Source organism: Oncorhynchus masou, chromosome 29 (genome assembly GCF_036934945.1).
Source record: "Oncorhynchus masou masou isolate Uvic2021 chromosome 29, UVic_Omas_1.1, whole genome shotgun sequence".
In the NCBI taxonomy this organism is placed as follows: Eukaryota; Metazoa; Chordata; class Actinopteri; order Salmoniformes; family Salmonidae; genus Oncorhynchus; species Oncorhynchus masou.
In genome coordinates this window covers 75,778,975-75,803,556 of record NC_088240.1, presented here as the reverse complement: position 1 = coordinate 75,803,556, position 24,582 = coordinate 75,778,975, and the positions used below count along the sequence as shown (strand labels likewise).

General features: G+C 42.7%; 1 protein-coding gene across 1 annotated transcript in view; it reads left to right on the top strand.

Annotated features, from left to right (window-relative positions):
• Positions 1-24,582, top strand: part of LOC135520563 (protein capicua homolog) — a 59,413-nt gene that overhangs the window by 22,889 nt on the left and 11,942 nt on the right. Inside the window, 6 exon segments of the mRNA XM_064946210.1 lie at positions 15,260-15,409; positions 15,578-15,743; positions 23,344-23,452; positions 23,618-23,800; positions 23,959-24,097; positions 24,283-24,461. Of these exon segments, the coding sequence (XP_064802282.1) occupies positions 15,260-15,409; positions 15,578-15,743; positions 23,344-23,452; positions 23,618-23,800; positions 23,959-24,097; positions 24,283-24,461 (926 nt within the window).

Sequence of the window (24,582 nt, the reverse complement as noted above, 5' to 3'; positions counted from 1 at the left end):
CTTATACACACACACACACACACACACACACACACACACACACACACACACACACACACACACACACACACACACACAACACAGGGCACTCACTTATACACACACACACACAACACAGGGCACTCACTTATACACACACTCAGGAAAAGCAACTGGAGACCCGTCTCTTCCCCTCTCCTTTCTCTGTCTCGCTCTGCCTTTCCCAAACCACAAAAAGTGCCCATTCTCCATGTTAACCCTTCACTCCATCGCACTGCAGTCTCCTCCTCTCCCTCTCGCCATCCTTGTCTACCCGGATACAGATACCCGGGAACAACAACGCCCCCCCTTTACGTAACACTTAAAGCCCCGCACTGGCTCCCAGACCATGGCAACAGACTACCACACATCTGGATAGACTAACTCTCATTCATATCGTGATAGTTATATTACCGTGTATATATAGTCAAATACACAAGGGCAGGCTTATGCGTCACTATTGTACTTCATTAAACATATATTTTTTTGAGGGGGGGTTTAAAAAGTACATTTTTAATGTTCCTCTGAAGTACAGGTGCTCTCCGACCTAAGTTAGACTTTGCTTTACTTTAGGAGAGCAGTTTTTATTTTAGGGAGGTCGAACATCTTTCTTCCCGCTCTCTTCTTCTCTCTCCTGCTGGAGTGTTTTCCCAGGCATGGCTCTGTCTTTCTGCTGGTGCTTTATCTGCTGGCTCATACTGCCTCCAGGTGGACAAACACACACATTACATCTCAGCCACAGAACATGGACAGGGGAGGACAGTGCACCTAGACGCTGATCTGGTGTCAGTTTGGTGTGTTAACCCCCTATAATGGTTAAGGTTAGGATTTGGCAATGTTGAGTTGATCCTAGATCAGTGGCTAGGGAGTGGGAACAGGAGAAGTACTGTGCTCTGAAACATGGTAATGCTCAATGTTAGTGCGCATGTGTCCTGTGTCTGTAAAGAACAGACGACAAAGAGCTCGACTGTCGATGGTGGATATGTGTGTACCGAAGAACACTGAGCATCTCTTGTACCTATGTCCATGATTTGTCTGGGCAGGCTGGATCACACACTGAACCACACACAGCTTATGGTCTCAGGAAAGCTTCAGGATGACGTGACGCACACTAGTTCTGCGTTTTTACAGAAGCTGAATTCCATGATTTGATTACACACGAATAGATGACATCATAACGCTCTGTCTCTAGGGAAGACACAGAGGCCAGGTGGAGAGTGGTGTGTGTTGTGGTGCGTTCAGGGGGCCGTTGGTCTCCACAAGTGACATGTGGACTTGTGCCCAACATGACTGTTACCGTGGTAACTGTGAAGGGTGGAGAATTGAGTTATAATTGGATAGAACAAATGGGTGGGTGTTGGAGGGAGAAAGAGGCGAGAGAGAGAGACTGTGGCGTGCCCCTATATGTGATGCCAGGTGAGAGTGGGAGTCAGGGTGGGTGTTGGAGGGAGAAAGAGGCGAGAGAGAGAGACTGTGGCGTGCCCCTATATGTGATGCCAGATGAGAGTGGGAGTCAGGGTCGGTGTTGGAGGGGGCAGAAAGTCAGGGACTTCACGTAGAGCCTCATGTCAGAGAACAGGAAACACCCACAGAGACACTGGACATGAATGCACAGACACACACACACCTGCAGCACAGATCAACACCTCATACAGTGTGAAGATATTCCTGTAGACACAGATTATTATGCAGTCCCTCAATATGTAGCTTTTGGTTCGATGAGAACAAACTCCTACACAGATACAGGGCAGAGCTCCACCAATCAGAGACAGGAGAGGGAGATCGTTAAGCTTAGCTGAGGGGGTCTCTCTCCTTCAAGATTTTCTCCCTTTAATTTCAACACTCTCCTCTCCATGTCATTTCATTTTGTCCTGTGGACTAGTGGTTTGTCACTATTCAGTCAAGTCTGCATGGTGATCTATTAGGTGTCTCAGAGGTAGGGGAGTATTCAGCCCAAGTGATCTCATAATTCTAGGTTTAGTCTATCCTCAATTTAATGGCTTGAATGTCTATTGATAATCTCTTGTATTTCCTGCCTGTATTTCCTGCCTGTTGTTCTGTGATCTGTCTTCACCCGCATGCTGTTTCATGTGTTGTTACCCAACATTCTTTCCTACCAAACATAATCACATAGTCTACCAAACGAAATGACTCTTGTATAACTTGCATATGTTAAAGCCCCCATGTAGTTTTTTATTTTTATATCATCATTGTGGGCCCAATTCAGACAGGAAATGAATACTTTCCTACACACGCCTTTCCTACGCCCTCTCAGTAGTTGGTATTCACACTTACCTTATGCCAGGTGCGTAATAGGCTTTGCCGGCTTGGATTGGAATACATTTTATTCAACCACTGAAAACCCCCCCCACTTGCCACTCAACAGATTTTCTCGTTTAGTTTTGATTCAATGTATCTAAAGCCATCCCTTTAAATGTGGCACCTTTAATAAGAATTGTCTCGACAGACTATATGGAGGGAACAGTTCAGATTATTAGGGATCAATGAAAGAAAGACATGAAAATACTTGTATATTAATCTCTGTTTCATCATCTTGTAGATGATTTAGGGTTAGGAAAGCATTTATAAACTCATAAAAAACAGGCTTGTAGAGGCTTTATGCACAAAATATACGGAACAAAAATATAAAACGCAATAATTTCAAAGATTTTACTGAGTTACAGTTCATGTAAGAAAATGTGTTCATTTAATACATTCATTTGGTCCTAATCTATGGATTTCACATGACTGGTAATACAGATATGCATCTGTTGGTCACAGATACCTTTAATAACAAAAGGTAGGGGCGTGGATCAGAAAACCAGTCAGTATATATTGACCACCATTTGCCTCATGCAGCGTGACACATTTCCTTTGCATAGAGTTGATCAGGCTGTTGATTGTGGCATGCGTTGATATTTTTGCTCAGTGTAGTTTAATAACAGTGTACCCTCAGCGACAGGGCTGTAACCTCCCCTCTCTCCCTCTGTCGCTCTCTGTAGCGGTTTATATGTATTGACATGGTCAGAGCTCAGGTCAGTTTCAAAGCTGCAGTCTCTCACTTTTTTGGTCGAGGTCGGGTCTAATGCCCATTAGTTTATCCGTTCGCGTCACGCCACAGGCTTGGGCATTCCCATGACAGAAGTGACTCCCTCAGAGACTGGGGAGAAAATCCCAGCTGAATGGACAACACAATGAATGACAGATTAGAACACTTCAAAGAATAAGTCTGTTTCGACTGCCATTTAAATTTTGATAAAGTGAATCTTTCAACAACACAAAATCCTGAATTTTTCATTTTCAGTTTTTTTTACAATCCCTTTGGCACTAATTTCAGAACCTTGTGGTCATTTTTCAAAACTCAGGACACTAAACTCAAAACGGTCATCACTTGTAACACAGGCTGTCCAGTGTTCAGAACATTGCATTGTGCATTCATATCTTTAGAAACCTTGCGCTTGCAGAATCATTGGTTCAAATATCTCATTATCATGAAATATCAAAGGAACATTCATTTAGATCACCCAAACACAAGATACTGATAGTTTCACTGTGTAGTTGTTCGTTCATTCATTAAATATTCTAGTACAAAATATGTGATACATGTTTCAATGTGGTACTACACGTAAATACATCACTGTAAAAGGACTAGTAGAAGGAATACTACACAGACACAGTGGAATTTTTTTTTTTTTTTACCTTTATTTAACTAGGCAAGTCAGTTAAGAACAAATTCTTATTTTCAATGACGGCCTAGGAACAGTGGGTTAACTGCCTGTTCAGGGGCAGAACGACAGATTTGTACCTTGTCAGCTCGTGGATATGAACTTGCAACCTTTCGGTTACGAGTCCAATGCTCTAATCACTAGGCCACCCTGCCGAAATACAATAAAATCACTCATAGGTTTCTTTGAATCAAAGCAAAAATAATTAGCTACAAAAAAAGAAACAAACTACAGTAAAACATCAACTGCAGTGTTCCTCACCTGGCTTACTGTAAAAAGCTAAACAAAGGATTGATTACTGTACTTCTATATTTCCATCAACTCTGTCTTGTGGATTTGGCCAAAGGTACTCATCCACATCACAAAGGATGTTTTCATGAGCCAAACATCTTGGGAAGAATCTTCGGGCATGGCGAATCCAGGCCTGACACTGGTCTGCCGTGATGTCATTGCATGCGTCATCCATGGCCTGGAGAAGGGTGGCTTGTTCGTGAGAGTGCCTACAATATACAGTGCCTTGCGAAAGTATTCGGCCCCCTTGAACTTTGCGACCTTTTGCCACATTTCAGGCTTCAAACATAAAGATATAAAACTGTATTTTTTTGTGAAGAATCAACAACAAGTATATCCCATTTAGCAGACGCTTTTGTCCAAAGCGACTTACAAGTCGGCTGGGGCCACTACTTTTTACATATGGGTGGCCCCAGCGGGAATCGAACCCACGATGCTTGGCGTTGCAAGTGCCATGCTCTACCGTCTGAGCCACACAGGACCCGTGGGACACAATCATGAAGTGGAACGACATTGGATATTTCAAACTTTTTTAACAAATCAAAAACTGAAAAATTGAGCATGCAAAATTATTCAGCCCCCTTAAGTTAATACTTTGTAGCGCCACCTTTTGCTCCGATTACAGCTGTAAGTCGCTTGGGGTATGTCTCTATCAGTTTTGCACATCGAGAGACTGAAATTTTTTCCCATTCCTCCTTGCAAAACAGCTCGAGCTCAGTGAGGTTGGATGGAGAGCATTTGTGAACAGCAGTTTTCAGTTCTTCCACAGATTCTCGATTGGATTCAGGTCTGGACTTTGACTTGGCCATTCTAACACCTGGATATGTTTATTTTTTAACCATTCCATTGTAGATTTTGCTTTATGTTTTGGATCATTGTCTTGTTGGAAGACAAATCTCCGTCCCAGTCTCAGGTCTTTCGCAGACTCCATCAGGTTTTCTTCCAGAATGGTCCTGTATTTGGCTCCATCCATCTTCCCATCAATTTTAACCATCTTCCCTGTCCCTGCTGAAGAAAAGCAGGCCCAAACCATGATGCTGCCACCACCATGTTTGACAGTGGGGATGGTGTGTTGTGGTTGATGAGCTGTGTTGCTTTTACGCCAAACATAACGTTTTGCATTGTTGCCAAAAAGTTCAATTTTGTTTTCATCTGACCAGAGCACCTTCTTCCACATGTTTGGTGTGTCTCCCAGGTGGCTTGTGGCAAACTTTAAACGACACTTTTTATGGATATCTTTAACCTCTTGAAACTCTGGGGGCGCAATTCCATTTTTGGATGAAAAACGTTCCCGTTTTAAACAAGATATTTTGTCACAAAAAGATGCTCGACTATGCATATAATTGATAGCTTTGGAAAGAAAACACTCTGAATTTTCCAGAACTGCAAAGATATTGTCTGTGGGTGCCCTAGAAGGGGAGCTACAGGCAAAACCAAGATGAAACGGCAACCAGGAAACCAGCTGGATTTTTGAGGCTCCGTTTTCCATTGTCTCCTTATATGGCTGTGAATGCGAGAGGAATGAGCCTGCCCTTTCTGTCATTTCCCCAAGGTGTCTGCAGCATTGTGACGTATTTGTAGGCATATCATTGGAAGATTGATCATAAGAGACTACATTATCCAGGTGTCCGCCCGGTGTCCTCCGTCGAAATTGGTGCGTCTTTTTCAGCTGCTGGTATTTATCCATGCGATTCTGAGGGGAAAGCAGGCTTCCACGAACTGCATATCAATGAAGAGATATGTGAAAAAACACCTTGAGGATTGATTCTAAACAACGTTTGCCATGTTTTGGTCGATATTATGGAGTTAATTCGGAAAAAGTTTGACGTTTTGGTGACTGAATTTTCGTTTCGGTAGCCAAATGTGATGTACAAAACGGAGCGATTTCTCCTACACAAAGATTCTTTCAGGAAAAACTGAACATTTGCTATGTAACTGAGAGTCTCCTCATTGAAAACATCCGAAGCTCTTCAAAGGTAAATGATTTTATTTATTTGGTTATCTGGTTTTTGTGAAAATGTTGCGTGTTAAATGCTACTCAAAATGCTAAGCTAGCTTGCAATACTCTTACACAAATGATTGATTTGCTATGGTTCAAAAGCATATTTTGAAAATCTGAGATGACAGTGTTGTTAAGAAAAGGCTAAGCTTGAGAGCAGGCGCGTTATTTTCATTTTATTTGCGATTTTCAGAAATCGTTAACGTTGCGTTATGCTAATGAGCCTGAGGCTTTATTCACGATCCCGGATCCGGGATGGGGAGTATCAAGAGGTTTTAAGAAATGGCTTTCTTCTTGCCACTCTTCCATAAAGGCCAGATTTGTGCAATATACGACTGATTGTTGTCCTATGGACAGAGTCTCCCACCTCAGCTGTAGATCTCTGCAGTTCATCCAGAGTGATCATGGGCCTCTTGGCTGCATCTCTGATCAGTCTTCTCCTTGTATGAGCTGAAAGTTTAGAGGGACGGCCAGGTCTTGGTAGATTTGCAGTGGTCTGATACTCCTTCCATTTCAATATTATCGCCTGCATAGTGCTCCTTGGGATGTTTAAAGCTTGGGAAATCTTTTTGTATCCAAATCCGGCTTTTAACTTCTTCACAACAGTATCTCGGACCTGCCTGGTGTGTTCCTTGTTCTTCATGATGCTCTCTGCGCTTTTAACGGACCTCTGAGACTATCACAGTGCAGGTGCATTTATACGGAGACTTGATTACACACAGGTGGATTGTATTTATCATCATTAGTCATTTAGGTCAACATTGGCTCATTCAGAGATCCTCACTGAACTTCTGGAGAGAGTTTGCTGCACTGAAAGTAAAGGGGCTGAATAATTTTGCACGCCCAATTTTTCAGTTTTTGATTTGTTAAAAAAGTTTGAAATATACTTTCGCAAGGCACTGTACCTTCCACCTCCATGTGGAGAAAAATTCCTCAATCAGGTTTTAGGAAAGGAGAGTACGGTGGTAAGTACAGGGTGGTAAATTGTGGATGGGCCTGAAACCATGCTTGCACCATTTGAGCATGGTAGAACCTGACATTATCCCACACAATGACATAAGTCATGCCATCAGCTCTACAGACCTTATTTAGCCCATCAAAGAAGGTTACATTAGAACAGCGAATCATGTGGCTGCCTTCAATTCAATATATAGAGTGTATAGAGTAGAGAGCTTTAATTGTTGTTCTACCTAACATTAGAACGGGCAAGATACATAATCTAAGATTCTATGACTGTGGTATGATTGTTGATGCCACACATGGTGATTCCAACAGCTGCCTTCCTGGGATTTTTACGCACTACAGTCTCTAGAGTTTACAGAGAACGGTGCGATAAACAAAACACATTCAGTGAGCAGCAGTTCTGTGGGCAAAAACACCTTGTTAATGAGAGAGGTCAGAGGACAATGTCCAGACTCATTCAAGCTAACAGAAAGGCCACACATGCTCAAATAACAGCTGTTTTAAACAGTGGTGTGCAGAAGGGTATCTCTTAACATACAACACTGTGAATAATTCAGGCTGTTGTGGAGGCAAAAGGGGGTCCTACCCCGTACTAGATGTGTGTACCTAATAAAGTGGCCGGTGAATGTACAGTAATGTCAAATCTGAAAACATGGTCTGGAAAAGTGGTACATGGCACCATAGAAACAGTGTCTGATAAAGAATGATGATGAAATATTACATCCATAGATAATGTAGTCCAATTGGTTGGTTCCACGGAAATTGATGTCAATGGATCTCATTATCCTGAAACTTTCATGATCTAAACATGGAATATTGTTTGTCAGTTTCCATAAAACTATGCATTAAGAGTAATGCAACGATTACTTATCATTTTGAGCAGTTGTATCAATTGATAGTTAGATCATTGTAATGAAATGAATAGACAGTCATCTCAGATGTAATGTGTGAATTGCATTTTGAAATGGTAATACTTTGATGTTAAGTTGTGTCATTTTGAACAGGTGATTTTAGTTCAATGAACAAATGATCTTAGTTTTATGTGTATTTTATCCAAACATTTGGAAAAAGTGTTAGAGTTTTGAAAAATGTGCATTTTGATCATTGGTTGTGAGTTTTGTGTCTAGAGTTTTGAAAAATGACATCAAGGTTACGAAATTAGTGCCAACGTGATTGTAAAAAACTGTAAGCAAAAGGGTAGGATGCTGTTGACAGTAGCTGTGAGCAGATACTGTATGTCTGTCTTTCAGTAGTGGTTCTGGAGCAGTTAATAGAAGTTGTTTACTATGACAACAACATCTGCCTCATCTGAGCTAGTAGTGCTCGCTGTGACCTTATTGCCTGGCTCCCAAAGCTCCCTGTGAGATGACTGTCTAGAAGAGGGAGATTAGACCCTCCCTCTATTGTATTTGTGTCTGATTGAACAGAATAGTTCAAATAAAATGTACACTGTGCTGGAGGGTATTAGACACACTATTTGTCATAGTTTAGACTGTGTGTTGTGAATGACACTATTTGCAGCTGTTAGTGAGAATTGTGTGTAGATGTACTGTGCCAAAACACTCAATTTGTCATAATGTGTGTATGTTTGCACGTGTTCTGAGTTTTCTATTAGCAGCAGTTTTTAGTGATAAATTATATGTAGACATCTATAGGCTTGTTGTGTGTGTGCATGATGTGAGTAATATGAGTCGCAGTCAGTGCCCTTAGTAGTTGATGTGTGTGTGTGTGTGTGTGTGTGTGTGTGTGTGTGTGTGTGTGTGTGTGTGTGTGTGTGTGTGTGTGTGTGTGTGTGTGTGTGTGTGTGTGTGCGAGCGAGCGAGCGAGCGAGAGATCCATCTCCCCCATCTCTGGCCTCTCCACCCTTCCTCCCATAAGAGAAGTTCTGTTTTCCCTCCATCTCTCCTCCCCTCTACACAGAATGACTGTTAGTTTATTTTTACACTGATACTCTCTCCTCTCACTCTTCTATTCCCACCAATTCTTCCCTGTTTCTAAAACCCCCACCACTCATTTTCTTTCTCAGTCCTGGTTTGTGTGTAAGTGCAACTGCATATGTGTGTACAGGTGTGCATGTGTGTACACGCTTGTGTGCTTGTATCTCTCAGAAAGCGTGTGTGCTTGTTGTGTGTGTGCATGATGTGTGTGCTCAACATATACACACACACACATTTAAAAATCAGTCTGGGGGATGTTAAGCTGCACTATGGAAACATTTAGAAAATACATTTTCTGGGATTGAATGCGCTTTTTATGGTGGAAAATGACATCATTGCTCACCTACCCTCTCCGTTTCTGACTAATGACACGGAAACTGAGAGAAACGCTCCACAAACAACTCAATCATTTACCACTCAGTTTACATGCCAGTGTGTGTGCCAACCACACATAGCAGTGTGTGTGTGTCGCATACACGTGGTTAAATAACATGTTGTAATAGAGTGAATAATTGTCCAACCATCTGATTTTATGGTGGTGAAAATGTATTTCATCGTTCCACAACCATTAGGCTACTTCTAATACTTCTAATGCTCATGACTGCCATTATGTGGAACTGCTGCTGCTGCCTGTACTGCCACTATTTAAAACACAATGGTAGTGGAGCAATTAGTTGAAGAAGTAGTAGAATGGTAATCTAGTTGGAAAAGACACTAGCGTTGGTTCCTCTAAGCTTCTCTAAGGCTGCTAATTACTCATTACCAATACTCTTGTCTCTTTTTAGCATTCCTGTAATTCAGTCACATGGTGTGTGTATGCACTGCTGAGTCATAAAACACATGGCTGAGCACTGAGCAGCAGTTATAACATCAGAGAGTAGGCTACATTAGATGATGCTAGATGACTGGTTGATGTTGTTACACTGTAATAACCCTACAGGCTCAGAGGATAAATGACATGATTCCTGGAATGTGGAAGGGAATTGTCTGGAAATATTATTAATGCATTTAATAACAAAAAGCCCAAAGATACAGATAGTGTGGTCTCACAGGCATCACCGGGTTGTCACTAGTTACCACAGCCACAAAGTCATAAACCCTGCCTATTTCTATAATTGATCTTCTTAAAATTGTGATTTTAAACCTAACTCTAACAGTGGAAGCGACAGCATTTTAGCAACATGACATTTTATTTTAAAAATCTGTTCATATGCACCCCCAGGAAGAATATTACACTTTTTAATTTGTTTTATTCTAATCAAACACTTAAATATGGTAATTTTCATGTAAGGCATTTGTGAAAATTCTATATCAATATAGAGTGGGAAAGCGGCCATGCGTTTGGACAATTAAAAGATACAGCAGTAAATAAAACCTAATAACAACATACAGTACCAGTCAAAATTTTGGATACACCTACTCATTCCAAAATATTTTGACTATTTTCTACATTGTAGAATAATAGGGAAGACATCAAAACTATGAAATAACACATATGGAATCATGTTGTAACCAAAAACGTGTTATACACATTTGAGATTCTTTAAAGTAGCCACCCTTTGCCTTGATGACAGATTTGCACACTCTTGGCATTCTCTCAACCAGCTTCTTGAGGAATGCTTTTCCAACAGTTTTGAAGGAGTTCCCACATATGTTGAGCACTTGTTGACTGCTTTTCCTTCACTCTGTAGTCCCTACCCATGCTAACTGGCTAGCTTGCCACTTCCAGACACAAATGAACGAACACCTCACTCTGCCTATTTTAATCACCCTAGCAGAGTTGGTTAGGCTGTTTACAAGTTTGTCGAGAGCGTTCTTGACTAACTATTACTTTTCCCCCCCTACGTTTACTGACACCGGTCATATTCAGAAGATGTTGTGCGTTCGTAAATTCATCAGTTATTCTGCGCTCTGGCACACTCAGACAAGAGTACTCAGAAATTAGAGTAAAGGGGGATACCTAGTCAGTTGTACAACTTAATGCATTCAACTGAAATGTGTCTTCCGCATTTAACCCAACCCCTCTGAATCAGAGAGGTGCGGGAGGATGCCATAATCGACATCCACGTCTTCAGTGCCCGGGGAACAGTGGGTTAACTGCCTTGTTCAGGGGCAGAAAGACAGATTTTTACCTTGTCAGCTCAGGGATTCGATCCAGCAACCTTTCAGTTACTGGCCCAACACTAACCACTAGGCTAGCTAGATAGCCAGAGTGAATTTGCGAACGCAAGATATATGCTAGATGACTGGATGACAGTCATTCAAGTTCTTGCTAGCTAACCAAATGACACCTGCATCTCTAGCTGTGAAAAGCCACTGAAAAACGATGAGGAGAAAAGTCAGTCACCCACTCCTCTAATGGCATGACGTCATCCAAGCAGCTAGCTAACGTTAGGCTCCGTGTTTTTAGATTGCTACATAAATAGATACAGTAGCCTATTAGCCACAGTATGACTGACTTGTGATCATTACCCTTGATAGTTTGATTGTATTGACTTACCAGCCTTAGTTACATTTGTCAGTTTTTGTCCAAAATATTGAGTCATTGAAACTAAACTTGGAATTTTATATTTTTAACTGATACGATTGTCTGTTTGTGTCATATCTACAAAGTAGTTAAAACACTTGTCATTTGCACTTTAACCACACTGCTAACCTTGCTTAACTTTAAATTAAGACCAAAAAGACCATTTTTGTTTTCAAACATTTTTACCATAGTGCCAATTTTTACTTTGTGGCTGTGCTATCTCGTGGAACCTGCTTCACAGCTACACTTCAAAGAGTTTGATTTCTAGAGTGCCCCCTATGCAGATGGACGAAGTCGGTACTGCATGTCGTTTTTACTATTTTTGGTGAAGGACCTTATATAAACTTCTGTCAAGCGATTTGTTGTCCTCCATCTGAGTGTCTCTGTTCACTTGCTCTACAATCAATCCAGCATACTACCTAAAATAGACCGATGGGACATGGGCGGGATTATGAATAGTAATTATTGCGGTATGAGTCAGGTTGGGCAATTTGGGATTTGTCGCCAATAAATGAACGCCAGAAACGTCACGGTGGGATTGAATAACAGCCAATAGGAAGTCATGTCCCAATTGTATATGTTATTTTTTAGGAGCTCTATTTCATTGCAGCTATCAGTGACTGACTGATCGAGTGAGATTTGCATATGACTGACATTCCAGTGCATATTTCAACCAATCAGCGGTCACGGCGGCGGGGTGACAGGTGGCTGCCTTGACCAATGGTGGAGTTTAGATTAAGAGAAAGGGGCGGGGCACGGTTGGGCGAGGTTGACACACTGAAAGAGCGAGAGGGGGCAGCCTAGTTTACAACAAGGAACAGGGAGGGGAAAAATAAAGAAAAGGCCAGACGAAGCAAGAGAGGACAAATCGTGGGGAAGAGAGTTGAGCTAAAGTGAGGAGATGTTATGATACGATAACTTTTCTACTACAAATACCTGCCGAGCTGACGGACAGGAGTGGGCGCGCGCGAAGTGACCTGCTGCAGGCGGAGATCGCACCGGACATCGAGCGGCTATTTCTATAAAGCCCCCGATTCCACGGATCTGTGTCGGAGCATCTCCGGCTGGCCTCTCGCTTCGGTTTCCTGCCTTTGAGCTCAATACGGTCGTTTTCTGTGGTCCAAGGGGGGCAGCAACCAACACAGAACAGTGCTGTGGTCTCGCCCCACTTTCTGTCATTGGGGTCCGAGTTATCATCATCGCCGCTGCTCATGACAGCGTTGGAGTGAAATACTTCTGGCAACTATATTTTCAGTCGATTACCTTTTTGAGACGTTGATAGATACGAAGCAGGGGTGTGTGTGGGAGCCGACTGAGGCTACGGTGGTGTTTTAAAAAATATTAACGTTAGTGGGGGTAGTGCATTGGTGGCTAGCCTTCAAGAAAATCCCAAAATGGGTATTTGGATTTAATCAACAACTGGAGAGCCAGTGGGATATGGGAGATGGAGGACCAGTTTTACGCACACATGCATATGATCCGTCTTGTGTGGTAGAAAGTTAATTGATGGTGAATACGATTTCACGTTACTTTACATTTTTAATATGAGTTGGTGCCAAAGCAATATAATATCAATGTTGGATGCTGACAGTAACCATACGGCTAAACAGGCAGGTGGCTAACGGTTTTGGGGGTAAAAAATGCAGGTGTATTCAGACAGGTTTTTGTCAATTTAGCTACCATCTTATAGATCTTGCACGCAGCAGTCATTGTTCCTCAAATAATTTAAGTGGTTTCATGGTGTGAAGAAAAACAATAGTAACAGACCTGTGTTGTTGTGTAAAGGAAGGGGAGGACAACAATTGTGTTTCTATGACTGCTTTCTGTTCTGCGGGTGCAGGGCCAGGGGCGTTACGGAGGGTACGGTGTTATTTGGACCGGTGCACTTGAGGCTCGGGTTGCCTTCTCGTGTTGAACCTGTCGGCTGTATTTTGAAGTAGCAAAGGTTATTTTGACCGACAATTGCAGTGCTACTTGCATCAATGTAGACGACAATAAACCCCGTATGTTTTGGAGAGCTAACGTAAGATAAACAATTGGGGTTGTCACTTGTCCTCCAAACTTCAGCAAGAACATCCAAAGTAAAAGCATGATGTTGCTGAGCATAGCCTGTACTGGAGTTTATGGATGGCAAATAGCTGCTGATAGCCTGTGTTCATTCAGCTAACGAGAAGTTGTGTATAACTTTACACAGGGTCCGATGCATACGCATTTGATTGATATTCAGACAGATACAAATCCCTTCAATAAACAAATCTAGCAGGATTATGAATTTGATAGTTTTGTCATTTTGAGCATTTGCATAACAACTAGCTAGCCAGATAGCTAATACACGTAGTTAGCTAGCCAGCTTGCTATCCACTGCTAGCAATTAATGTTAGTGTCGTCCAAGCTAGCTGTCAGACATTATTGGTCGACTACATGCAATACATCGAATACTCCGTTTCTGCCCTAAACATTTTTTTTTTTGCATTTCGCACCATTTGTACACTGCTAGACTGAAGCGAGTACGTGTAGAGACAAGTTGAACATGGCCGCGAGGATAGCGTATGTCTCGGACTGATGTGCCAATTTACTCCGTGGCTGAGGGTGAGGCCTAGTTAACCTATTCATGACCGCAGCACTCCAGTAATGTAAACAAACAGGCGAGGGTGCATCAGGGGTTATTAGACCAAGAGGAACACAGACTTCTCCGACTATATTTAACGTATTGTCGTATCTTCTGTATCCTGTTGCAACTTGTGACTACTAACTAGTTGGCAATCCATTTTACATTGTGTTATTCCCCGTATTTCATGTTCTGCACTGGGGAAATGTAATTGTTATCGTCAATGCGCGTGAACAAATAGGTTGCTCGCAGAGAATGCGGCATTCTGAAAATACGAAAGCGTGAGCTGGTCTCATGTTGTTGACGGATACGCATGGGACTTTATTTTAAACCGAAATCAACATTTACAGATATATCAGTACTTCACCGGATAAATCATAATAGCAGTGCGACTATTGCAGTGAAAGTTGTGCGTGATGACCGCAATCTGAAGATAAGCGTCAGATGCAGGTACTATCGAGCACTGTTGCCATCCACTATACGATCTTGGATCACTGATTAATTTTTCAACACATGGATTTTTATCTGACGTTGTAAAGGGACGCTTTCAAGGACCCTTTTTAAATTGAGACTCGTTTTTGGAAAAACACCATAAAGGACTCTTTTCAACCATGTATTCATCAGAGACCCCTCAATACCTCCGTCAAGGACTGAGCATGTTTGGTCAGTCATGGTCATTTACTACTTCCGTGTGTTTTTCATATTTGTCTCCAACACCATTTTGAATATTGTAGCAGTATGAATTTGCAGTGAGATATACAGGTCTTTCTCATGGCGGATTGATCAGCTACCCGCTGGTGAGTTTCCAGAGGTGTCCCATATGGGGAGCAGCAACAGACATGAGTATATACCCGAGGCTAATTGGTTAAGCCAGTGGGCCACTGGTTGTGGGAAGATGAGCCTTTGATAGTCACTTCTTGGCCATACTAGAAAAGTGTTCATATTGTCACAAATAAACTATTAGCATGTGTACAGGCTAACAACAATATGTTCCCAAAATCTGGAAATACAATCTTGTTTACATGAAAGTTGAAATTTTAGAAAAATATGTTTGAGCTAGTTTACTATGAGGAGTGCATTGTCTGGACATATTGTGAGTCCATAAACTGTTGCTCAAAAATAATATTAACTGACTGGATTACACTGAATAAAAGGAGTAGGCCTAACCATTTCTTTGTATTTTTTTTGCAGTCTGGACCAATGTGGAACCCCGGTCAGTTCCTGTGTTTCCCTGGCATTCATTGGTCCCTTTCCTGGCACCAACCCAGTCAGATGCCTCTACGCAGTCTGGTGAGGGCCAACAACCAATCAATCACCCCCAAGCTGCCAGTCTGAAAACAGGTAGGTTGTGGATGAAATTCGACCCAAATCCCAGCAAGATTACAATTTCTACCATGATTTCAAACACTTGAAACACAATGAATTACGTAACACAAACATTGGTATTACCAGATAACTATCAGAGATTTGGATCATTGTGAAAATACCCCCTTTTCCTGTCTTTCTCAGAGTCCCAGGGGGGTGCAGTGCTGCTACAGGAGGCCAACGAGGGTCCCCCCTCCCTAGAGAGAGGATCCACAACACGGCTGACTCCCTCCACGGACGACCTGGCCCCGGAGAGGGAGGCCGAAAGAGAGAGGCCAGACAGTGAGACTGAGAGTGATGTGGATGACCCGTAAGTGTGTGCGTGCGTGACTGCATACGCGTGTGTGTGTGGACACTAGGGCTGACCCCAAATAGTCGATTGTTTGGTCACTAGGCTGTTGGTCAACCAATATTTGTTTTAGTTGAGCAGTAGAAAATATATACAGTACCAGTCAAAAGTTTGGACACACTTACTCATTTCAGGGTTTTTCTTTATTTTTACTATAAGACAAGAGTGTGCAAAGCTGTCAAGGCAAAGGGTGGCTACTTTGAAGAATTTCAACTATAAAATATATTTTGATTTGTTTAACACTTTTTTTTGGTTACTACATGATTCCACATGTATTATTTCATAGTTGTGCTGTCTTCATTATTATTCTACAATGTAGAAAATAGTCAAATAAAGTAAAACCCTTGAATGATTAGGTGTGTCAACTTTTGACTGGTACTGTATATATTTATTTATTAAACACGAGATACTTGTCTGATTTGCACCCATGTCAGTGAACTAATCCATTGCGGAGGGTGGCACAGTCCAAGAGGAAGGGGAGTGTGTTAGGATGCATAATGCACGTCTCTCTCCTGCAATTTGTGCACTTTCATTGTTTCATAAAGTCATTGTGAGAATTGTTTGTGTGTGATTGTTAGTGTCTATCAATTCCCCATTACATATATCACCAGTAGTAAATTTACTAATAATTCCTATAATATCTAATCCATAATGTTTTTTGGTTACGGTAATTTGTTATTGCATTTAATATAATGTTAATCCAGTCTTTTACCGTTCTCATTGTCAGAGTGGACACATTGTTAGCCTACACTACCTATACTAAACTTGTGCGAAACAAGTTTTGGTTTATTTCATTCCATTTACGAGTTATGTCAATTATAGACCATATGTTTGCGCAGTGGCAAATCTATAGGCCTTCAGTGTGTGACAGGTTAGTACAGTGGTGAATCTATAGGTCTTCAGTGTGACAGGTTAGTACAGTGGTGAACCTATAGGTCTCCAGTGTGTGACAGGTTAGTACAGTGGCGAACCTATAGGCCTTCAGTGTGTGACAGGTTAGTACAGTGGCAAACCTATAGTTCTTCAGTGTGACAAGTTAGTACAGTGGTGAACCTATAGGTCTTCAGTGTGTGACAGGTTAGTACAGTGGTGAACATATAGGCCTTCAGTGTGACAGGTTAGTACAGTGGTGAACCTATAGGTCTCCAGTGTGTGACAGGTTAGTACAGTGGCAAACCTATAGGTCTCCAGTGTGTGACAGGTTAGTACAGTGGTGAACCTATAGGTCTCCAGTGTGTGACAGGTTAGTACAGTGGCGAACCTATAGGCCTTCAGTGTGTGACAGGTTAGTACAGTGGCAAACCTATAGTTCTTCAGTGTGACAAGTTAGTACAGTGGTGAACCTATAGGTCTTCAGTGTGTGACAGGTTAGTACAGTGGTGAACCTATAGGTCTTCAGTGTGACAGGTTAGTACAGTGGTGAACCTATAGGTCTTCAGTGTGACAGGTTAGTACAGTGGTGAACCTATAGGCCTTCAGTGTGTGACAGGTTAGTACAGTGGTGAACCTATAGGTCTTCAGTGTGTGACAGGTTAGTACAGTGGTGAACCTATAGGTCTTCAGTGTGTCAGGTTAGTACAGTGGTGAACCTATAGGTCTTCAGTGTGTCAGGTTAGTACAGTGGTGAACCTATAGGTCTTCAGTGTGTGACAGGTTAGTACAGTGGTGAACCTATAGGTCTTCAGTGTGTGACAGGTTAGTACAGTGGTGAACCTATAGGTCTTCAGTGTGTGACAGGTTAGTACAGTGGTGAACCTATAGGTCTTCAGTGTGTGACAGGTTAGTACAGTGGTGAAACTTTAGGTCTTCAGTGTGTGACAGGTTAGTACAGTGGTGAACCTATAGGCCTTCAGTGTGACAGGTTAGTACAGTGGTGAACCTATAGGTCTTCAGTGTGACAGGTTAGTACAGTGGCAAACCTATAGGTCTTCAGTGTGACAAGTTAGTACAGTGGTGAACCTATAGGTCTTCAGTGTGTGACAGGTTAGTACAGTGGTGAACCTATAGGTCTTCAGTGTGTGACAGGTTAGTACAGTGGCGAACCTATAGGTCTTCAGTGTGACAAGTTAGTACAGTGGTGAACCTATAGGTCTTCAGTGTGTGACAGGTTAGTACAGTGGTGAACCTATAGGTCTTCAGTGTGTGACAGGTTAGTACAGTGGTGAACCTATAGGTCTTCAGTGTGACAGGTTAGTACAGTGGTGAACCTATAGGCCTTCAGTGTGTGACAGGTTAGTACAGTGGTGAACCTATAGGTCTTCAGTGTGACAGGTTAGTACAGTGGTGAACCTTTAGGCCTTCAGTGTGTGACAGGTTAGTACAGTGGTGAACCTATAGGTCTTCAGTGTGACAGGTTAGTACAGTGGTGAACCTATAGGCCTTCAGTGTGTGACAGGTTAGTACAGTGGTGAACCTATAGGTCTTCAGTGTGACAGGTTAGTGCAGTGGTGAACCTATAGGTCTTCAGTGTGTGCCAGGTTAGTACAGTGGTGAACCTATAGGTCTTCAGTGTGTGACAGGTTAGTACAGTGGTGAACCTATAGGTCTTCAGTGTGTCAGGTTAGTACAGTGGTGAACCTATAGGCCTTCAGTGTGTGACAGGTTAGTACAGTGGTGAACCTATAGGCCTTCAGTGTGACAGGTTAGTACAGTGGTGAATCTATAGGTCTTCAGTGTGACAGGTTAGTACAGTGGTGAACCTATAGGTCTTCAGTGTGACAGGTTAGTACAGTCGTGAACCTATAGGTCTTCAGTGTGACAGGTTAGTACAGTGGTGAACCTATAGGTCTTCAGTGTGACAGGTTAGTACAGTGGTGAACCTATAGGTCTTCAGTGTGACAGGTTAGTACAGTGGTGAACCTATAGGTCTTCAGTGTGACAGGTTAGTACAGTGGTGAACCTAAAGGTCTTCAGTGTGACAGGTTAGTACAGTGGTGAACCTATAGGTCTCCAGTGTGTGACAGGTTAGTACAGTGGTGAACCTATAGGTCTTCAGTGTGACAAGTTAGTACAGTGGTGAACCTATAGGTCTTCAGTGTGTGACAGGTTAGTACAGTGGTGAACCTATAGGTCTTCAGTGTGTGACAGGTTAGTACAGTGGTGAACCTATAGGTCTTCAGTGTGTCAGGTTAGTACAGTGGCGAACCTATAGGTCTTCAGTGTGTCAGGTTAGTACAGTGGTGAACATATAGGTCTTCAGTGTGTGACAGGTTAGTACAGTGGTGAACCTATAGGTCTTCAGTGTGTGACAGGTTAGTACAGTGGTGAACCTATAGGTCTTCAGTGTGTCAGGTTAGTACAGTGGTGAACCTATAGGTCTTCAGTGTGTGACAGGTTAGTGCAGTGGTGAACCTATAGGTCTTCAGTGTGTGACAGGTTAGTGCAGTGGTGAACCTATAGGTCTTCAGTGTGTGACAGGTTAGTGCAGTGGTGAACCTATAGGTCTTCAGTGTGTGACAGGTTAGTACAGTGGTGAACCTATAGGTCTTCAGTGTGTCAGGTTAGTACAGTGGTGAACCTATAGGTCTTCAGTGTGTGACAGGTTAGTGCAGTGGTGAACCTATAGGTCTTCAGTGTGTGACAGGTTAGTGCAGTGGTGAACCTATAGGTCTTCAGTGTGTGACAGGTTAGTACAGTGGTGAACCTATAGGTCTTCAGTGTGTGACAGGTTAGTGCAGTGGTGAACCTATAGGTCTTCAGTGTGACAGGTTAGTACAGTGGTGAACCTATAGGTCTTCAGTGTGTGACAGGTTAGTACAGTGGTGAACCTATAGGTCTTTGGTGTGTGACAGGTTAGTACAGTGGTGAACCTATAGGTCTTCAGTGTGACAGGTTAGTACAGTGGTGAACCTATAGGCCTTCAGTGTGTGACAGGTTAGTACAGTGGTGAACCTATAGGCCTTCAGTGTGTGACAGGTTAGTACAGTGGTGAACCTATAGGTCTTCAGTGTGACAGGTTAGTGCAGTGGTGAACCTATAGGTCTTCAGTGTGTGCCAGGTTAGTACAGTGGTGAACCTATAGGTCTTCAGTGTGTCAGGTTAGTACAGTGGTGAACCTATAGGTCTTCAGTGTGTGACAGGTTAGTACAGTGGTGAACCTATAGGTCTTCAGTGTGTGACAGGTTAGTACAGTGGTGAACCTATAGGTCTTCAGTGTGTGACAGGTTAGTACAGTGGTGAACCTATAGGTCTTCAGTGTGTGACAGGTTAGTACAGTGGTGAACCTTTAGGTCTTCGGTGTGTGACAGGTTAGTACAGTGGTGAACCTATAGGCCTTCAGTGTGACAGGTTAGTACAGTGGTGAACCTTTAGGCCTTCAGTGTGTGACAGGTTAGTACAGTGGTGAACCTATAGGTCTTCAGTGTGACAGGTTAGTACAGTGGTGAACCTATAGGTCTTCAGTGTGACAGGTTAGTACAGTTGTGAACCTTTAGGCCTTCAGTGTGTGACAGGTTAGTACAGTGGTGAACCTATAGGTCTTCAGTGTGACAGGTTAGTACAGTGGTGAACCTATAGGTCTTCAGTGTGACAGGTTAGTACAGTTGTGAACCTTTAGGCCTTCAGTGTGTGACAGGTTAGTACAGTGGTGAACCTATAGGTCTTCAGTGTGTCAGGTTAGTACAGTGGTGAACCTATAGGTCTTCAGTGTGTGACAGGTTAGTACAGTGGTGAACCTATAGGTCTTTGGTGTGTGACAGGTTAGTACAGTGGTGAACCTATAGGTCTTCAGTGTGACAGGTTAGTACAGTGGTGAACCTTTAGGCCTTCAGTGTGTGACAGGTTAGTACAGTGGTGAACCTATAGGCCTTCAGTGTGTGACAGGTTAGTACAGTGGTGAACCTATAGGTCTTCAGTGTGACAGGTTAGTACAGTGGTGAACCTATAGGTCTCCAGTGTGTGACAGGTTAGTACAGTGGTGAACCTATAGGCTTTCAGTGTGACAGGTTAGAAAGGGCCAGTGGTGTAGCGTAGGGTATACGCAGGTACAGTTTAAGATGTATACTCACTTTTTTTCCCAGTGGGCTTTGCATATACTAACTTAATCCCTGCTGATGCGTATCAAAGTAGTGTAGTGAAGGTGTATGACTTATCAATTATGAAGTACAATAGAGAAATCATTCACAAAGTAGCCTACAAAATTGCAAAGCAAGTGAAATATATTCACATGCACACAGCCTAGTTTCAATGGAATATCATCTGCAGACAGAGTGTGTAGCTTTCAAATGGTTTTGTCATGGAACAGCTCAGAGAAGAATGACATCGGTAGCTGGTAGGGTAGGAAAGAAGTTTCAACGTACAATATCTACCAGTAAATGCTAACTAAGGCAACAAAGGATATGCAAACCAGGTATTTAAAAAGTTTAGTCAGAAGAGTTGGTTAGTAGGCTATTTGTAATGCGCGATTGTCATCATGCACTGTTTGCGTCAGGGGCGCCGACATGGATGTGCCTGGGTGGACAGAGGCCCACCCACTGGGGAGCCAGGCCCTGACAGGCCCACCCAATCAGATTGATGTGGTTTAAGCGTCGTTGTGGACTTACATGCTGACCAGACCGGGCGCGTGCATCTGCATGTGCCATCGCAACCATGTCGATTTTGTCCATCCACACCAGACGTGATCAGGACACGCAGGTTGAATTATCAAAACAAACTCTGAACCAACTGGAAATTTAGCTAGCTAGCTTGCTGTTGCTAGCTAATTTGTCCTGGGATATAAACATTCGCTTGTTATTTTACCTGAAATGCACAAGGTCCTCTACTCTTACAATTATTCCACAGATAAAAGGGTAAACAGAGTTAGTTTCTAGTAATCTCTCCTCCTTTAGGCTTCTTCTTTGGAGTTTATATGTTAATGGTTGTGTTTTGTATTGGTATAGGTGTGGTATATGGGATGTTTGGCAGGAGCTGGAGCTGGAGGAGCATTTATTTCTTCTTCTGGTTATCTTGATCTGTCATATTTATTCAAATATTGTGCTTAAAGAGAAAGGGGGATACCAAGTCAGTTGTACAACGGAATGCATTCAACTTAAATGTATCTTCCGCATTTAACCCAACCCCTCTGAATCAACATCCACGTCAAGCATCAGACAATCCCAATGCATATAGTTGATTTTATATACACGTTTAAAAATTGAGACTAGTTGATTGATCGAAAGAACAGACTACTTTCGGTCGGCCAAGATTATTTTTGTGAAAGGACAGGCCTAGTAGAGTGAGTAGCTCCACGTGTCAACTTAAGTTTTCTACATGTAGTGCAGCATGTTATATGAACAACGAGGTGAGGAACAAAAGCATCCATCTCTGTGCTTTATTACTAGCCATATGAATGGCCATATGAATATAAGCTAAATTAATATACAGGGTGGCAGGTAGCATAGCGGTTAGAGTGTTGGGCCGGTAACCAAAACTTTGCTGGTTTGAATACCCGAGCCGACAAGGTGAAAGATTTGTCGATGTGCCATTTGAGCAAGGCACTAAACCCTTACCCTAATTGTAAAATAAAACATTTCCCTGCACCTATCCGGTGTTTGACAAAAAAAGCATAAAAAATAACTGAAAAGAATGCCAGGGGCCAGGCTGCTGCTGTCCATTGACTGTTATGAGCTGTCTGCTGAATCCACTGAACTCTCTGGGGAGATGAGGCACTTTTCCTGCTCTTTGTGTGTGTGTGTGTGTGTGTGTGTGTGTGTGTGTGTGTGTGTGTGTGTGTGTGTGTGTGTGTGAAAGAGTGACTGTTTTATGCAAATCTCTCTCCTTAGTTGTTTTTGTCTCTTTTTTTCATGTTCCATGTTTGCTACAGACTTATGATGGTGGGTGAGATATATTTATCTCTCACCCACCATCGTGTGTGTACGTACAGTTGAAGTCGGAAGTTTACATACACCTTAGCCAAATGCATTTAAACTCAGTTTTTCACAATTCCTGACATTTAATCCTAGGATCATCACTTTATTTTAAGAATGTGAAATGTCAGAATAATAGTAGATAGAATGATTTATTTCAGCTTTTATTTATTTCATCACATTCCCAGTAGGTGAGAAGTTTACATACACTCAATTAGTATTTGGTAGCATTGCCTTTAAATTGTTTAACTTCAAATGTCAAATGTTTCAGGTAGCCTTCCACAAGCTTCCCACAATAAGTTGAGTGAATTTTGGCCCATTCCTCCTGACAGAGCTGGTGTAACTGAGTCAGGTTTTGTAGGCCTCCTTGCTCGCTCACACTTTTTCAGTTCTGTCCACAAGGATTTTCCAAGATGTTTAAAAGGCACAGTCAACTTAGTGTATGTGAACTTCTGATCCACTGGCATTGTGATACAGTGAATTATAAGTTAAATAATCTGTCTGTAAACAATTGTTGGGAAAGTTACTTTTTTCATACACAAAGTAGATGTCCTAACCGACTTGCCACAACTATAGTTTGTTCACAAGAAATTTGTGGAGTGGTTGAAAAACGAGTTTTAATGACTCCAACCTAAGTGTATGTAAACTTCCGACTTCAACTGTGTGCATGTATGTGTGTATGTGTATATATATCTGTATATATTATGTCTGTCTCTTAGGTTCTTCCCCAGTGTTCTTCCCGAGCCCTTGTCTGTGACTCCTGTGAAGAGACGCACTCAGTCCCTCAGCGCCCTGCCTAAAGATGGGGACAAGAGCAGCCCTGGCAAGGTAACCTCTCACCTGTCTCTCGCTCACTTATTTTGTCAATTCATCTCTTACCTCGTCATACATTCCATTCCTCATTTAATCACATTGTTAAAAGAGGAGCATCCCTGGCAAGGCGCTCTGGCTTTCTCTCATCCTCTCATCTAATCATTCTTTCCTCTCTCTCAGAGGGAGAAGGACCACATCAGGCGGCCGATGAACGCGTTCATGATCTTCAGTAAGCGTCATCGAGCGCTGGTGCACCAGAGGCACCCCAACCAGGACAACCGCACGGTTAGCAAGATCCTGGGCGAGTGGTGGTATGCCCTGGGGCCCAAAGAGAAGCAGAAGTATCACGACCTCGCCTTCCAGGTGTTACACACACACACACACACACACACACACACACACACACACACACACACACACACCAATTTAGTGCAATGGTTTAGTCTGACTTGACTATGCAGCCAAAAAATGAATGTATTTTGTTTGCTCATCCTCTATCTCTCTCTCTCCCTCTTTCTCAGGTGAAGGAGGCCCACTTTAAGGCCCACCCAGACTGGAAGTGGTGTAACAAAGACAGGAAGAAGTCTAGTTCTGATGGCCGAGGGCTCCCGGGGCCGGGGGGCAAAGACATTAGAGAAAGGAGCATGTCTGAGACCACCGGTGAGTCACACACTGCTGCTCAAAATAAGAGATAACAGAAAGGAAGAGGGATGTTTATTTGATTGCGAAGGTTTCTTCTGAGCTCTGTCATCATTAAAACATTATCATTGAATATCTTTCTAGCTCTCTCTTTCCTCTTGCTATGCACCACTGTCTCACTCTCCCACTTACTTTCTCTCTCTCAGAGCCCCATGGTGTGGAGCTGAAAGGGGTGGGGCCTGGCCTGCTGGGTGTGTCTGAGCGGAATCCAGGGGAGGCGCATGTAGGTCAGCTACCCCGCCCCCGAGCCTTCTCCCAGAGTGCCGTGCACAGCCTGGAGAGGAGTGAGAGGGGCAACACACAGGCCCTGGCCGAACTGTCACAGGTAAGGCCATGCTACATAATGTTGTTTTCACCACAGCCACTTTACTCAAATGATAAACAGGTTTCTTAGTTTGGTGTGTCAATTTTGACTCGTCCCTCTCATCCATCACTTTGTTGTTTTA